The 17,839-nt window shown below is 46.5% G+C and overlaps 1 protein-coding gene across 2 annotated transcripts in view; it reads left to right on the top strand.

Annotated features, from left to right (window-relative positions):
* AP2B1 (adaptor related protein complex 2 subunit beta 1) overlaps window positions 1-17,839 on the top strand; it is an 80,580-nt gene that overhangs the window by 49,600 nt on the left and 13,141 nt on the right. The window contains exons 15-18 of one of the 2 annotated variants that reach the window (XM_056328828.1): window positions 5,231-5,272; window positions 7,157-7,303; window positions 8,570-8,715; window positions 11,244-11,373. In XM_056328828.1, the coding sequence (XP_056184803.1) occupies window positions 5,231-5,272; window positions 7,157-7,303; window positions 8,570-8,715; window positions 11,244-11,373 (465 nt within the window). The remainder of the gene's footprint in view (window positions 1-5,230; window positions 5,273-7,156; window positions 7,304-8,569; window positions 8,716-11,243; window positions 11,374-17,839) is intronic. The other variant, XM_056328912.1, reaches the window with a different exon arrangement.

Consider the following 17,839-nt stretch of genomic DNA (forward strand, 5'->3'; position numbering starts at 1 on the left):
TGAGTGCCTGCCTGATCCAAAAGGCTGGGGAGCAGGGGCTGCTGGTGTCACTCCCTGTCTGACTGACTGCCAAGTAGAGGATTCAAAGTCTGGCCTCCGTGGCCAATACCCTGGCTTGTTGAGGTTGATTAGGGACTCACCAATGTTTTATAAAAAACCCAAATGTCTACAAAGTTACTTCATATACTCAGAGTAGGAAGCACAGAAGCAACTGCCAGTCCACCCTGCGTGCCAGATTCCTCTCCTGGCTCTGCAAATGACTTGCTGTGTATAATCTTAGGAAAGTTACTTCATTCACCTTTTCCTGGAACTACGGTATGAGAGTGTCTACGTTAGATCAGCCTCAGCATCCATTTATGCAATGGATGTGATGCTTCCCCAGGGTGCTGCTCCAGCCTCTGACAAGGAGCTGAGCATCTCCTTTCATCTGGGCTCTTCTGCTTTGATGAGCTACAAAGGACATCTGTTAGGATTTCTGACAAAGGGCACGTATCCGTTGCTGGAGCAGCGATGATATGGAAAAGGAGCTCTTCTGGTGGGTTGCTCATTCATGTCTGATTTAAGGCTGTTGTTGCTGTAACAGTGATAGGACTGCTAGAGCTTTGTAGAGCTGCTTTTTCACACTTTAGAAAATTAAAATGGTTAGTACTTACTTTGCTAATGGAAATCATTCAGCAAGGTGAAACATTAGCAGTAAGTGCTACTAAAACTGGTGGCTGTGGTATTGGCAGCATGACCCGTCCTCCACCACCTTTGACACAGCTGCCCTTGGTTTGGACAGTAGCCCTTCTGCTCTGCAGGCCTGGCTTGGCACTATGAAAACAGCCACATGAAACGGGCAGCAAACAAGGTGCTGAAAATGCCTCTGTGTGGGCCACAGCGGAGTCTGCAACGAGAGATCTACAGCCCGTCAGGAGGTCAGAAGATGCAGACCATGTATGATCTGTCCTGCAGTTAAGATGTCTCTAACATGATTAGCCCAGATCAAGTGGCCTGCTAGCAGCTGTGCTCAGCATTTCAGTCACCCCCATGCCTGATTCTTTTTAGGGAAATGCCTTGTGTTCCTGGCTGCTGTGTTCCTGAGTGCATGCTCTCATCTAGCTCCTTGAGCTGTGATGCTTAACTCGTGGTTTGGGGTGCAAGGGAGGGAGGGAGGCAGCAGTTGTCCCCTGTTAACCCATGAATTATGTATGGCTCCGTGAAATGTGTAGCTGCTCTGAAAGCCCTGGCTACCCTAAGGATACAAGGCAAAGTAGTTGTGAGCAGTGGTGGTGCAGCTTCTGTCCCTGGCTCCACCCTCCCTGTTATTTTTTGGAGCTCCAAATGCCTCACGTCATGTTGCAGAAGTGATTGTAACCCGTCTGGATCACATGAATGCTTCAGCAGAGTCACTTCATTACGAGCTGCTGTTAAGATGCAAATAAACCCTCCTAATGCAGTAACTCCAGCACTGCTGCACTTCATAAGTCAGCATAACTGCTCACACTGAGTTGAAATTATAGAGCAAATGCTCTATCAACTGCAGAGCAGCTGCAGCACCAGCCAAGCCAGCCAATACGAAGTAAAGACGCCGATGCAGTTTGGGAAGAGGTGCTAGTGCTGTGGTTGCTGATACAGGTTCAAGCCCAGCCTCTTTAAACCCACGTAGCTGCTGGAGTGCTGTCGTGGCAGAATGGCTTGGGAGGGAAGAAAGAGAATTCTTGTTTGAAGAACTTCGTGCATTTGGTGGCCAAGGCGCCCTGTTTGTGCCCTGCTCATCTCCTGAAGCTGGCAGCTCTTCATCATGGACAGAGGCTTTGTGCCCTTCGGCAAGAGCCAAACCTGCCAACTTTGGGCCAAGTTTCTCTTGGCCATCAAGTGGTAGCCCTCGTCCACCCCACCTTCGTTTCATCAGGCGACCATTTCAGCCTAAGCAGGGCTGACAGCTCTGTTAATGTGATCCTCTCCTCCGCGGGGCTGTTGCCTGCTCTCATGTAGGGCAGGTTCATGTTGTCCTTCTGAAAGGAGCAGCTGCCCGGCCATGAGATGAATGGAAATGGTTAACTAGAGCTGCCAGCCCTGGGGAATTGGTTCAGCATCGCTTCACGCCTGACTAATATCTGCTTCTTTCCTTCTGCACTCTGCCTGTCACTCCAGATGGGAGAGGACACTCCGTGGGTAATTGGTTCCTGTTCCCTGTCTTCCTCCTTCCCTCTTACTCACACACATGGAAGAGACGGTATTAAGTTAGGTCTTGGGCATCTTGCAGGAGGATTGAATAAACTAGACCTGTAGTGGCTGAGTGGGGAAAGCATTGGTGCTACAGGAGGGGGACAGGCAAGAAAAATGGAGGGAGGGATTTCTGTGCTGCTGCAATGAGTAGTGCACCCTGGATCTGATGTGGAACTGATTAGTTCTTTATTTAACTTCCCCCCCTTAAATTTCTGTTGAAGTAGATATGTCGTCACATCTCTTTTCACTATGTAAGTAGAGCCGGCTCTGCCTTCAGGGACCTGGTGAAGCTGCTGGCTCCTTGGAGCTTGCTCTGCGGCTTTGTAGTACACATCTGCAGTGCTTGTTTCCAGGCATAGGAGCCAAGAGAGTGGCAGGCTGCTGTGTGCAGTCTCCTCCTATGAGTAAAGCAGGGCTTCAGGAGGAGCAGGTCAGAGCTGCTGGGCACTGGAAAGAGATCTTTTCTACTACAAAGCACAGAGATGCTGGGTGCGACCTAGGAAATGTAAGGAGGCTCATGGTAAATTCTCTGAGCCAGTGAGGTTTTTTTCTCTGCCTTGTAGGGGGTGAGAGCTGGAATGTCGACTCAAGACAAGCAATAAATCCAATTTGTACTTTCCCCCAAAGGCCTGACAGCTAGGGAAAATGTAAGACTTGTGGATAGCTTGAGGAACCCCAGTATGTCATTCCTTCCCTCCTTCACAGTGAGTGAAGATACACAGATATCAGCGTACGGGTTTCTTCAAGGTTGCATTCCTAGCCTGCAGCTTCTTATGATGCATGTAGTACGAAATAGTAAAATAGTTAACATCTGGCTTGATTATGCAGAATTATTCAGTCATTGCCATAATATCCTTTGTAAAGTGCTTGCTGCTTGATAAGCCAGTCTTTCTCCTGCATACAATAATGTTTGGAAATGAACTGGATTCTTCACCTTTTGTCTTTTCCTCTGGACTTCACTGCCTGTCAGTATAAAGTGTGAAGTTCATCTGTGTGCGAGACTGAATAGGGATGAGGCGTAATAGTTGCATTTATTACTCCTCAGTGAGCCAGTAACAAGATGTAAATGATCTGATATATTAATCTAAAACATGGCTTGGCTTAAAGAGCAGTCTGTAGAACAAAACTCTGCTCTGCCAGGCTGTTTCAGCGGGGGAGACCCGTCAGTGTAATAAGCTCTATTTTATAAGCTCAGTATTAATTGGATTTGCATCCTCTGGCTGGCTTCCTTTGGTCTGTGACTGATTCTTCTTTTGACTTTGGAATCACTCGCTTTTATCTGTTATCTCTTAAGTCAACCAACAAAAACTGGACTTGCGGAGTGCGCTGCCGTGGGCAGCAAGAGGCTGGGTTGCTGTATGAAGAGGTGGTTGTGGCAGAAGATGGATGTCCCTATAAATTCCTGCCATGACCTCAAGTAGGGATAAACTGCATCTCCCAGAGGAAAAAAGCTCTTAAGGCTTCTTAACAAAAGGCAAATTGCTTGTGATTTTTGCTTCTCTAACACCTACTTGTGGTAGCTAAGGTTGCATCAGGTGGCTCCTGTGGGGACTAGGGGAAAGAGAGATGCCAGGGGACGGGGGGCGATCCAGAGTAGCCCAGGGATTTGTCAAATTTTTGGTTTTTTGAATGTTAGTTATCATCTAGAAGTCACTGTCTTGCAACTTGCCAGCTCTTCTCCAGGCATTTCATCCTTTTATCTGTGCGCCGAGGCGAGCTGTGTTGTTCTGGTCTGCCAGTCCAGCCTTTTCCCCATGGGGCTGGCTCCTACCTCACCCCTACGCTTGCTTCATCCTCCGCGAACACTGTCAGAGTGTGATCCTTGGCTGAATGTAACTAAAAAAAAACCCTGCACTAGGCAAAAAACCTACTGTAGTCTCTTGAACAAAAGCCTAGGATACAGCTAAGCCTGGAGATGTCTATAGTGAATACCTGCTGCAGATCTGTGCTTGTTTCCTCCTGGCTATCAGTCATCTGTTGAGTGCTTTATAAATATTCACAGGAACGATATTGTACTCGCAAACAGCACTTGTAGCCGTTTTTAGAGTCTGTCCTGATCACTGAATTCTCTCAAGCATATAGAATGGTGTGGATGTTTAAAAAATGGGCTTTATCACTGAGAAGGTGGTCTGGATGCTCTGTGAAGGGGGTTCGTGGCAGGCTGGTTTCTAGGTGGGCTGCAGGGTGGTTTGGCAGAAGGGCTTTAGAGAGGATTTTGTGTTTATGGAGGGTTGCGCGGGTGGTACACAGTGGCTATTTCAGTCGCCTCAAACCATAACTGTATAGCTTGGCAGAGATGGTTACTGAAATATCCTAGTGCACTGTAAGGTCTCTTTACTTTGAGTGGCCCATTAGATGATGAAGCTGGATTTTTTTTTTTTTTCCTGTCTAAGGGAGAGGAGCATCTTCAAAGGGAAGACAAAGCCCAGCTATCTGAGCTGTTGCAACAGCCGGCATGTATCCTGTTCTCTTTCTTCCTTGTTACTGAAAAGAGCTGGATGTCGGAGGAATGTAGCCAAAATGCATTGTGTTTTCCCATAGTTCATAGCTGTTCACTAGAAAACTAAAGCTTTCAGGAAGCGAGCTTCCTGTCGGTTTTATTTTTATTCCATTTCACACTTACCCCACTGGGTTTTGTGGAGCTGCTCAGGACTGCTGGCAGCCAGTGTGGTGGGTTGAAGGGAAAGCACTGATGCGTGAAACACAAAGAATTGCATAGAGTTTTGGTGCAGATGACAGGCACAAGAGGGGGTGAGGTTTTGTTCTTATTAACCTGCAAAACACTCCTGGCCACAGTAGGTGTGTGGGGTGGTTCTCCAAATAGCTTTGCTGACATCAAAGCAAAAAAGCCCCTCTGTTCCCTGTGCTTTCCCATCATTGCGTTTCTGTCTGTCCTGTACGCGGCAAGCGAGCAAGGTGTGCTCGCAGCACTGCGGTCAGCTGAGCTCCACTCTGGCCATCTGACACTTGGCTTAAATGAACTCGGTCTTTCTCTCCTCTCTCTCCTTCTCTCTTTCAGCTTGGCAGTGACCTTGGCGGGGGCATTGGAGGAAGCCCGGCAGTAAGTGCCATTCCATTTTTTTCCCAAATTAAAAAAGCTGCTCAAAGCTCAGGGTTTTTAAACATAACATCACCCATTATGTGCTGGAAGATGCTTTAAATCTCTGAAGATGTTTGAAAATGGACAAAAGCAACTGAAACACACAGATCCCCGCCTATATTGCTTTGAGTTCAGCTGTCACACCTAGGTTTTCATAAGAGCAGCCAGGGCTAGAGCTGTTGACTCTGATGAGCTCTTCTTTCTCAGAGCTGTTAGTTTGAGCACCAGCATTAACACTGGCAGTACCCTAGTCCTTGTGCAGCGGCTTTGGCAGCTGAAAGGATGCTTACCTCTCTACCCACAAAGCCTGTTCTGTTGCAACTCTAACCCAGTGTCACCACGGGCTTGTCTGAACTCAGTGCTTTTCTCCTCCCAAATGCCACATAAGATTTTTTTTCTGGACATCTGGATCAAATGCTCTGAGCCTTCCTACTACGTGTGGTCACTGAACTCTGCTTGCCACCAGTGTTGCACTGCTCCGTACCGGTGCTTTGAGAGTGTCCTAGTGCCTAGAGTGCTTGCCAGGACATCGGAGACTTTCAGGCTGCTTCCAAAGCACGCTTGGCTTCAAATGCATACCGGTTTCTTCCAAGAAAGCATGGGAAAAGGATGCAAGATGACCTGGAGATGCAGTGGGCAGGAGGGAGTGTGCCTCCAACCCACAGCCAAAAGCAGTCTCCTGGAGAAAGCTCCAGTCCCTTTTCCCAGGACTGTGTAGCCAGTAATTCAGTCAGGAAAGCATACTCAGTTCTGGAGTGAGGGCTTTTCAGAGACCCTTGTTATGGCTGCAGTCATTCTCTCTCCTTCTTTCCCTGCGGATCTTGCATTCCTTTCTAACTTCAGCATGAGGGCAGAGGAGAGCTGGTGGTACAGTACATCTGTAGCCCCCAGGCGGTACGCACCAGGACATGGGCGATACTCTGTAGAGATCATACCTACAAAGCCAGGTCTCTGCCTTCTGGGCCAGCATACCCACCAAGCAGTTCTGTAAAACCACCGGTCCTCCCTGTCCAAAGGGTTGATGGGAACACCACATCTCAGGTGGGTTCCTGAACACAGAACAGCAGCAAGGCTTCAGACCCAGACCTGTCATCAGTATTTCCTACTGCCTGCCTTATTCTGCCCCTTTCTGGGCTGCTGACTGGTGAATCCTGTTCTCAAGCACGTAATTCTTCCTGTTCACAGGAGAGAGCTTGGGAGTCTTAACTTGAGTGTGACTGTCCCATCTGGAGCTGGGCACCTAAACGTTAATATTCCAGGTTTGGTGCCCTTAAATTTAAGTCCTGAGAGGGAAGGATTGCCCTTCCTGCAGAAGGGTTGTCCTCTGGCAGAGGCAGCTAGTTCTGCTTCGTGTTCTGCTTTTGGACCACAATGCTAAGAATGCAGAGCTCTGGCTTTGGGTGAGAGTACACAGTACAGTCATGACTCCCTTACTATCTCTGGAAATGCAAGGTCTCACAGATTCCTGAAGATTGTCGTAGTTGGGGAAAATTTGAAGCATTTTTTTTCCCCTGGGTTTACATAGGGTAGGTCCACAAAAAAATACTGTCTTCATGAGAAGGAGAGATGGAGAAGAAAGATGCCGCTATAGTGGGAGTAGATAACTGGAGCCATAAAAAATGATGTGAAAGCTATTGCACGGTTGAGGGTGACAGCCGAGTGTAGGGTTTAGTTGCCAAGAGCTTTGGAATTCAAATGCATTATTTAGCACTATTGATAATTCAGTGGGGAAGCTGCAAGCAGCTTTAAAATATTTAGAATATTGCCCAAGTTCATGCTTTATTTAGTAAGTAGTGTTCTTCATATGTGATGTTAATCAGTGCCTGTCCTTTCTAACCCCTCCAGGTGGGGCAGACCTACATTCCCTCCTCTGTGCCAGCCACCTTTGCCCCTTCACCCACCCCAGCGGTGGTGAGCAGTGGACTCAACGACCTCTTCGAGCTCTCATCTGGTATAGGCATGGCTCCTGGAGGATATGTGGCTCCCAAGTCTGTACGTAAGGAAAAAGCATCATCCTCAGTATATTGCCTTACTTGAGGCTACAAGAAGTCTGAGATTGCTCTCTGGTATCCCCTTTGTGTGGGTCTCTGGTGCTATTGGGGCACCTTAGTTCAACTCTGTTACATTAGGGATGCCCTGGGTTTTCCCCAGGCAGAGTAACAGTTTGTTGGAGACCATGTTACAAACTGCTGGGTTTTTTTAGCAATTCTCTCATTTTGCACTTAAGCCATTCTTTAGAATAATATTGTTATATAAGATATGAGAATTTCAATTTCGTCAGAGCAGCCTTCCTGGAGACCTACTTCTTAGCAAATTTCCTCAGGAAGCTGAGGGCAGGGTACCATTTGCTACAACTTTCATGGAAGATTCGTTTATTTGGAGGAATCCAACATGACAGTGAAGATAGTCACGAGGTTGGGATGAGCGTGCTGCAGTGTAATGCAAATAAATGCTCTGTTAGTGAGAGAGATCACAGATGCACTGACTGAAGTGTGCTTAGTCTGGAGGGTTTGTGAGATGCGGAACATGGTCCTAGTAACAGGCTGTGGAGCAGCCGCAGGGAGCTCAGGGATAGCCTTTCAGGCCTGAAAGCGAATAAACAAAAATTAGCACACTTAATAGCCTATGGATGAATGAACTGAAGTCATCCTATGAAACATAGGATGCAGAGCATGCTCAAGGCTTTTGGTCCTTAGCTGCTTGCAAGTATTGCACCATATATAAGACCAAGTACAAAAGAACCTAGTAATTTTGAGCTTTGTAGAACTTCATTTTGCACTACTCAAATTTGGGTCTGGGTTTTTCCCCACAAGGATGGTTTGGGAATCCAGAACCTGAACAGCTAATAGTATCAGCCCTGTGATTTTATTTGGTTCAAACTTTAGTATTGTCCTGCCTCTAATAGCCCAACAAGTCCTTGGAGAAGCCTGTCCATCAGTAGCCTCGGTAAGTTTTGCATTAGTGCAATGGACACAAGCTTTCACTGTTTCTTGTGCACACTAATGCTATAGTATATTTGAATTCTTATGTGAGTGCTGTGAACAAATACAGATTAGGAGCAGCAAGCTTATTTCTCGTTGGTGAGCTTGATCCTTTCAACACCCCATGTTGTATCACCCTTGTAGTGCTTCTTTAGCATTTGTGGGCTTGATGTGCCAATGTAGCGGGATTTTGGAACTCGGGGCTTCTCTGTTGTTTGGAAAACTGTTTATGTTCAGGCTAAGCTTCTCATGCTGAGTGACATCTCTTGTGTTCAAGGTTTGGTTGCCTGCAGTGAAGGCTAAAGGACTGGAGATCTCAGGCACGTTCAGTCACAGGCAGGGACACATCTACATGGAGATGAACTTTACCAATAAAGCTTTGCAGCACATGACCGACTTTGCCATTCAGTTCAATAAGAACAGGTAAGAAATCAATATCCTTTGTCCACTATGTTAAAAAGATTGCATGGTCCTGTGAAAGGAGTCTGTGTCTACACTGCTAGATATAGGGAGGACTCTTGTGTAGGTATGTAATGCAGTCACAGAAACAGCTGGATGGTACGGCCTGAACTCTTTGTCACACCACAGTTGTGTGAAAGGGCTGAAAATACAGACTGATAAATCTGTGAGGAAACGGGCAGCAGACGGTCCTGTTGTTCTCTTAGCTCTGAAACAGCATCTGCCCCATTTAATCTCTGCAGAGTTCTAAAGCAGTCTCATGAGTTGTTAGGCAGGTTAGTGGTTTTATAGCCAGTAAGTGCCCTGAGGAAAGCAAGAGCATAAACAGGCAAGCATTTGAGCTGCACAAGTATCAATTCATAATGCCTCTACCTCCTGACTTAATTGCTGTGCTGTCCCTCAGACTGTCTGGAGGTACAGGTCTCATTAATAAAGCTATTTGTCAATGAAGAAGTTGCAAGTTAAGAGCCTATGGCACATGTTTTCCCTGTAATTGGCAGCAGAACAATTTTGTCAGAAGGAGCAGCCACTTGAACGTTTAGAGCATACAGCTTGTTCTCAGAAACCCATCTCAGCCAAAAGACGTGACATGGCAGTATAGCCACGGTGTCTTCCCACAAATGCTTATTGTGTGGCTTGCTATATGCTATCTTGAGCAAGAATCAAGGTAGTTCTTATCAAGACCGTAAAGAATATCTCGTGACTGAAATGTTTGCTGTATTCCTTAATATTCCTTCACTAGAAAAGGGTTCTCTATACTAAAGATCCACTGAAACCATCTCTTTAATATCACTGTTAGCCTTGCAAATTTGGGATTTCTTGGGACGAATAATATTTACTTACAAAAGACATTATGCTAAGTAAGTCTTAGTCAATGTTCTCCCTGGACTGCTATATTTTCTGGAGAGTTTTGCTAAGCTGCTACATGCAAATGTTTCATGCAAATTGGCCTAAAAAAAGCTGGTTTGCTTGTGATTTTTTTTTTTTCCCCTCCATACATCAAGCTGTGTTCTAGCCACACCTACATGGTACTTCTCAAGGATGTAAGAAGTTGAAACTGTACAGTAAACCAGCAGTTTCTCCTTCTGCAGCGTATCAGCACATGCTCCATGTACAATCTACTACTATTTACTCTTCTGCAAACACTGTTCTCCTGTCACTGCTTTCCAGTGTGGCTGGTGCGTTGGAAAGAGCTGCAGTGGGCTGGCTCTTTAGGTTTACATATTAAGGTTTGTGGTTGGGAAGTTTCTGTTGTTTTTTTCCCCCTTTCCTGCTGCTACTAATCACATTCACTGCAGTCTTGAGATAAAGCATTAAAAAAAAGGCAAAAAAAAAAAAAAGCGCTAGAGCTCTAGTGTGCTGTAATATCACAACCACTTGGTAGCAAAATGCAACTTCGTTTTCCCTCTGAGTCTTAGGGAAAATGCTAGGGCTTATGTCCCCCAAGGTGAAATGGCTATAGAAGGCAAATGACTTGGCTAGGCCCTTGCTGAGTGTACTCTTATTTCGGCTCCCTAGAGCTGAAAACTAAGGAGAACAAAGAACAGGGCATCTACAGGTTTCTAAAGGAGTGACATACTCAATACACAGGTGGCTGACTCTCTGCAGAGGCAGTATCATTTTTTTAGTGCATAAAATAAAAATACACACCTATACGTCTTTGTAAATACTTTGTCACCTCTGAGCTAATATTCATTCTGCTAAAGAGAAATGCAGTCATAAGTGGACACCAAAACTACCTTAGGCGTCTGCCCTTCCACCTGCTTTTGAGAAGAAACTGGTACATAGTACAGAAGTGTTATGTTAAACATTAGCTGCTTTTCCTCTTCTCCCCACTAAGCAGAGGTGCCTGTGGAATTAAATTACTTGCCTCTTGGACTGAACGGGCAAGTAAACATTTGCTTTCCTATGGTGGTATACATCCCCAGCTGAACGAGGCTCAAACCAAGCGACAGAGCCAGACGCTGTCATTTGGGAGCAGACAGCCGGCTGCGTTGATTCATTTGTTCTGCAGTGCTCTGTTACAAACCACATACTCCTCCTTGGTTATCTACTTGTTCTGTGTTGGTTCCAGTTCCTTCTTCCATAGCTCCCAAGGATGGAACAGCCATACCTTGTGTGATGTGCTCGCAGTGCTCTGCAGCTATGTGAGAGAATGCTGAGAGGCATCGGTCTGAGTCCAGGTGCTGCTCCTTGCTGGGCAGGCTGCTGCTCAGCACGTAGACCAGTGCTGTGCAGGTAATGGAAGAGCTCCCAGATGCTCATCCCTTGGGCAGGATGGTGCATGTTATTGGCGAGACCGACCTCGTTGAGTTTCCCTGTGCTTTGTCCTACTTAGTGTCTGCTGTTTTGAGCTGTGTTCCTCCCCTGGAGTAACAGCAGGGGCAACTCAGGAGTAATAGGAAGATGCGCCAGCTTGTACTGGGCAAAAGGGGGATAGGGAGTGGGCAATGCAGTGCTGCTGTCATCACCTCTGTTTTTCTCTTGTCCAGCTTCGGGGTCATCCCGAGCACCCCACTGGCCATTCACACACCTCTGATGCCAAACCAAAGTATCGATGTCTCCCTGCCCCTCAACACTCTGGGACCAGTCATGAAAATGGAGCCTCTGAACAACCTCCAGGTAAGGATTATCTCATTCTGGCCGGGGGGGGAGATCAGTGGGTGCTCAGCACAGTTCGGCCCAATACAATGTGGTGAGACTGTTTGTTTAAACAAAATACCATGTGTGTAGGGTAACCTGGCAGACCATTGGACCGTGAGTCAGGCCAAAACTTCTTCCTATTCCTTTTTCTAGCCTCTCCCAGAGGACTGATGTAGAGACTTCTTGAATTTTGTGACTTTTCAAACACCTCAAACCCACCTCTTGCATCTGTTCAGATTAAGGTTTTTGTCTGCTCCAGTAACGCTCTTCTGTAAGCTGGGCATGAGGTTTGCTTGAGTTTATGAACTGGAGCTGGTCTGAACAGAGAAGGTGCATGCCTGGGGCGGAGCAGGCAGCGAGGGCTGTCAGCAAGAATTGAGGCAATTAAAGGAATTGCAGGAATGATGGCAACTGCTGAGTGATTAATATTTCTCTAGTGCTCTTAACTGCCAGGGTGCTTTACAAAGGCATTGACATATCCCTGCCCCAGATAGCTTAATCCAAGGCAAACAAGATGTGCTCCAGGAAAGGCAGAGGAGAAATGACGTAAGCAGCTAATGTTTCATTAATGAGGCTGTTGATGTGCGTTGGGGACAGCGTTCCCTAGAAGAGGCGTTTTATCAGATTGGGCTGCCAATCTGATAAAGGCACGACAGAGCCAGGGAGATACTCCCCCCCTGCTTTGGACCAGAGACTGTCTCCATCAGTCCTGGCGTGCCTCGGGGGCATTGATCTTGAAGTGCCCCTCGGGCGGACAGTTCTCCCTGGAAGGAGGCTCTTGGCTGCTGCCGTGTGCAGACGCTCTGCAGAGCGCTCAGCAAGTGACTCCTGCCTCTGCTCTGTGTAGCTGGGTCCTCCAGGATGACTTTCCCAGCATCCCAAAGATGTGGTTAACTTCCACTGTAGCACGTCTCCCTTGCCTCTTGTCTCCAGGAGACAGAACTGGGGCGGGTTCCTGTAGCCTAGCAGCCCATAGAGGGGAATATTTTGAAGCAGCTCGTTCTCTTTTTAGATTAAAAGAATGCAATGGAAGCTACTATTTATTCTGCCTGAGCAACTGTTTTTTCCCTTCTTTTGACTTCCATTCTGGGGCTTATGACTTATTGATGAGTCTTTGGGCAAACAGCTTGAAATAGCTTCTCTGGCACTCAAACGAGCAGTCCTACACTCGGGCTCTGAGCTCAGTCATGCGACGGGGGAGCTTGCGGGCAGTGAATGAATTACATGGGCTTGTCTTCCACAGAGGCCCCTTCCAGCTCATGGGGAAGCTGGATTCCCTCTGTGTCCAGGTCGTGAGGATGAGGTCGCGTGGCTGCGCTTGGGTCAGCGTGTGGGATGTGCAAGTGGGAAAATCCGCCTCCTGCTCGGAAGGAAATTAGGAAATCTCTAGGAGGTGACAGTCCTGATGTGTCTCCGTAACACTGGGGACTCTCTCAACAAGGCATGCTGAAACTGCTGCTCCCTTTGATCAGAAAGGAAGTGAAGTATTGGGGTTGTTAAATCTCCGAAGGGATCGGAGCATGGTTTGTTTCTTGTAGCATCTTCTGCTAGAACAAAGCAAAGAGAAAACATGCGAGGAAACCTCCAGCTACCTTCTATTGAGACAGCGGAGCATTCATTAGTGCCAGACTTAGTTGCTAATTTGCTAGCTCTCTCATTGCCATAGAAGTTGGCTGCCCTTTTACAATTGGGGAAGCTGCCATATGGAGTAATAGTATATTTCTCTGCAAAGAGTTGAATCACGATAGCAGATGCCAAGTTAAAAAGAGCGCTCCCCTTACTTTTTTGACAGCAGTGGGTTTGATGGAGATCTGTCATTGCCCTGACAGCTAAGGCTCTGGTTTTGTTTTGTGAGTTCATGTAGAAATTATCTGTCTTGAAACATTCAGAAATCGTTTTGGTGACCTACTTAGGGAACAATTTATAGCATAATATAAGAGTAGAGAATACAAATGTTCCACTATTCATTGAAGATCCAAAACACTCATCAAGTTGAATTTGCTTAATGTGATTTTTTTTTTTTTCTGAGCTGGGGAACGCTGAAGTAGATGCAGGGCTGGTTTGAACCCGAGGACCTTATGTTCATCTCCTATTCTGGTGGGGTTTTTTGTTTTTGTAATGAGAAAACTAAGTCCTGAAGTAACCAAACTGATAGCTTTCAACGTTTTGTCATGTTAATTAGAAACTTCAAAGACTAGTTGTACATTCCTTAGGCAATTATTTCAGAAGTAATGAATTCAAGTTTTGTTCAGGTTATTTTTACTACCATTTCTAATCTTTCGCCCAATACAGCTGGTTTAATCTTAACATTTGTAATCATGAAAAGAAACTGAAGTATTTGACAAGTTAACCAAAAAGACATTTTTACAAGATGAGGAGGACTGAAATATTTTCCGAGGCTTACTTAGGTAAAATATAACTGAAGAGTCTTCTGCTTGCCAGTCACCTGGCACCTGGCATCTTGTGATGACGAATACCAGGCTTCTCCCTACCATCCCAGAGTAGTGATGATCATTTTCTTGTCTGAGTCAACAGGTCTTGACCCCAGTCAAGCAGTGATTTATTCAAAAGATAAAGCCAAAGGATAAAGCTGCTGGATGCAGCACTGTAGGGCTGAATGGACTCCAATCCCTGCTCTCTGCTTCATCTTCTTACAGACTAAAAAGCTGTTGTCAGATGCCTTCAGAGCATGCCTGTTGCTAAAGAAAATCTGACTTCAGTATTTGTGCCCTGCTAACTTCTGCTGGGTGACACTCTTGCAGTACCTTGACAGCATTTTGGAGGCTACCTGGTACTTGTGGGTGCTGTGGTCTGTCTACCCAGAGCTGCTTCTGCAGAGCATGACACTTGTAAGCCTCAACAAGCTCTTGCCCAAAGGTATGCAAGAGGTTACGTTGAGCTTCATGGATATTTGATAGCCATGGCTTGTTTGCCAGCCAGGGAGATGGCTCTAGGAGTTGTGTTGACCTGCTTGGGTCCTGGAGTTGCCTTTCCACAACCAAAGCAGTGACACCCATCTGATGGCATGTAGGCTGTTGGCATTGTAGCTAGTGGAAGAGATGGGGTGGTTGAGGTATCTTTGCTACCGCATGTGTGAGACCTTCAGCTCTCAAAGGGGAAAGTGGGTTCTGAAATAGGGATTTGCATTGATGAGGGATATTAACTCTTTCTGGATACTTCAAGTCAAAATAGAATAGAAAAGCTCTCATCCCGGGCGTTTTCTTATTCCAAAAGAGAACCACTGTCCCTCACAAATGGCCTTTCAAGGGCTGTAAAATAAAGAGTACTCGATTCATTCATTTGGGTAAATGCGAATTGCTGGTATATCCTGGTAGGGTAATCCTGGAAATACGTGAAGTGGAGCCAGCTGCTGTGAGAGTTTCAGAGCTCAGGCCTGGCCCGTCATGGCCTGAATATGATAATCTCTTCTGTGAGATGGTAACCCCCCGCCAGAGACGATACAATCAAAACCAAGCTGCAGGGACTCCCGGAGCAGTAGCAAGTCTGAGCCTGGAGCATTGCCATCCTCTTGGGATCCACAGTCCAAATTGACAATCAGTGTGTTGCATTCACCAGTGTTACCTGCTGTTGACTGCCAGGGCTGTTTGTTGCAGCTACTGAGCATGCAACCGAAAGCAGCATTGCTTCGGTTTTCCAAAACGCCTGTGAAATGATTTGGCGAGTATTGAAGGAGAAGGGTCTGCCAGCAGCATTACCTCCTGAAAAGTGACACTTGGAAGCACAGACCTTTCCCTTGAATGCTGAGCAGTGTGAGGTGCAGAATATTTTTGTTTCTTCCAATGAGTTTGGCTAAACATTTCTATGAAGGCAGATGAAGGTGCAGCTTCTCCATTGAGAAAAGATCAGTCTTGCTAATGCGCTAGATCGTGCTTATCCTTCCACAGTCAGTTCTGCTGTAACTCATGACTTACGCTCTTCTATTCTTCACTGTCTTGCTTGCAATGCAGAACCGCTGGAGCTCTCGTTCCTGAGGAGTGTTAATGTATCTCAGGTCACAAATGCAGAGCTCTCGGTACTTGGAAACAGATTTCACACATTCAATTCTCCATAAAAACAAGGCTGAGAATCAGTGTGAGCAGCAAGTCCAGCCAGCAGCTGTTCTCTCTTCAGAGCCTGCTTGATAAATAGCAAAATATCTGCCTGTGTGTGAGCTGGGTCAAAATGAACAGACCAACCACCACAGAACAGCCTTAGGTAGCTAGATGTGGAAGGTGCCTTCTTGTGTTTGTTGTCTCGGTTATTTTTCAACTGTCTGTACTAGTGTGAGAGTCTTATTCCAGCAGAGAACCCTCCTGGGAGCTCCCTGAATTAAGGACTCTGATCACAGCTTGGCATCTGCGGCCAGTTCCTAGCTCAACTGCAGAAAGCTGTTGGCTTGCCGATTCAGGGCAGGTCCTCCACATGATGGTACGGCACACTTGGGGGAAAAAACCAACAAAAAAAAAAGAGTACATTTTGAACTTCAAGTACAGCCAGGCACACATGAGAGCATAGCCCTCCCAGTAACTCTCTGTTCCCTGGCCGTTGACGTAAGCGGCGTGCCCGGAGATGACAGCCCTAGCCAGGGGCGCAGCACCCAGCCTCGCGGTCTGTGCACAGCACCACTGCCTGGGCTCAGGGCTTGTGCCTGTAGGTAGAGCATCTGGCTGGCAGTGGCTGTCGAGCGCCCGTAGGATCCCGAGAACCCTACCTGTCAAACAAAATGAAGTGAAATAGCTCGCACTCCCTGGGGGCATCTGACAGCCAGAGCAGCAGACTGTCACAGAACAAACCGTGACCTTGTGCTGGTAGAGGTAAAAAAGACTCTGTAGAGGAAAGTTGTTCTCGCCTCAGCAGTTTGGCTGTTACCAGGCTCTAAAGCAAAACCCAACTTGAAGTAAATCCTTAATTTAGTGTAGGTGCTAATGGGATTCCAAGTGGGTATGTTGTGTACTTGCTGCTGATGGAAAGCATCTGTGTTGCCTTCAGACTTGACTTTGAAAGTCGGTTCTTATGCTCAAGTCTGGGATTTAAAGCACCAGAAACCTACACTATTGAAGAAAATAACTTAGCATTGTTCTTAGGAGGTACCTCTTCCCCAAAACACCATGTGTTGGCTATCAGAGGGTTGCACTGCAAGACAGGACAACAGAAGGGTGCTCATGCTGCAAGGTGAACAAATATGTTCCAAGAGTTATTTCTAGAGGTGCTGCTTCCTCTAGTCAGATCATGAACAAGACATAAGTGATGGGGAACTCTGTGCCAGCTTTTAGTGGGCTCACACCTTTTCAGCAGCGAAGCATCACATGAAAATCTGGCACCTTTTGACTTCTGTCCCCCAGAAGCTTTGTAGTCTGCTTGACTAAATTCACAAGGTAGTAATATTTTTTTTTTCCTCCTTTCAAAAAGATCACAGATGGAGAGCTGTTTTTATTTAAAATCCTGTTTCAGCTCTCAAAGGTCTGAAGCTGAAGGTCTGGCTAAAGATTTAATGGTTCATGTCCAGGTCTGCAGGTTAAAGCTGCAGAGCCACAGGCAAAGCTAGTCTGGACTGGAGGATTTACTGAATGCAAGTGGAGGTTCCATTCAAGCTTGTCAAACCTGGAGAGACTTCTCAGCTACTAGTATCGCTTTAAATGTCGTTGATTGTCTCAGGCTGGCATTCCCACCTGAGGAGCACTGGAATTTATTTTTTTTTGGCAAGTTGTTCCTATTAGCTACTTGGTTTCTCACAGGCAGTGCTGTGGATCTGCTTTCTGCCTGCAGTTGCTTTTGTAGCCTGTCAGATGGCATTGGATGATCCCGATGTGGCAGCACAAAGGTTGAAGTGCGACCTTGGAAAGCTGTTAACAACTGGTAGGGCCTCTTAGCTGCTTCTTGGTGCAAGCTCCCCATCCAGGTATCTGCAGGTGCCTTTTCATGGACCAGATCTTGGGGACCACAGTGCTAACCGTGCATGCCTGGCTGTTCAGGGGAGCTGCGTGGTGTTGGATGATGGAAGCTAGTCTTGAAAAACATACTGGTTTTGTCCTGGTGCTATAGGTTTAAGGAGGCTGTAGCTTTTTCCTTTCCTGTTTGCAAAAGTTATTTGTAACAGCTGGTTTCTGCATCGTTACAGATACTTGCAAGGTGACATGTGATGTCATTACTAACCCAGTGATGCAGTTTGGAAGGCCATGTGTGACTTGCTTTGCTTTGGTGGGAAGAAATTGCACTTCAGAGCATCTTAATTGGGTAGCTCTCCAGAGTATAGCCAAAGCAGCTTACTCAGTGTGTTTCTGCAGAGTTGAGAAGCAGGTCAGCAGATACCTTTTTATAGCATCCTTGTAACTGCAGGGACAGGGTTAGCATATTAATTTGAGTATGCCTCTAGAACCGTGACTGGAGAGAAGGCAGTGCTTTCCACCCCCCTTGTAAGAAACTGCTGTTGTATGGCAACAACAAT

Source organism: Falco biarmicus, chromosome 1, assembly GCF_023638135.1.
Source record: "Falco biarmicus isolate bFalBia1 chromosome 1, bFalBia1.pri, whole genome shotgun sequence".
Lineage (NCBI taxonomy): Eukaryota > Metazoa > Chordata > Aves > Falconiformes > Falconidae > Falco > Falco biarmicus.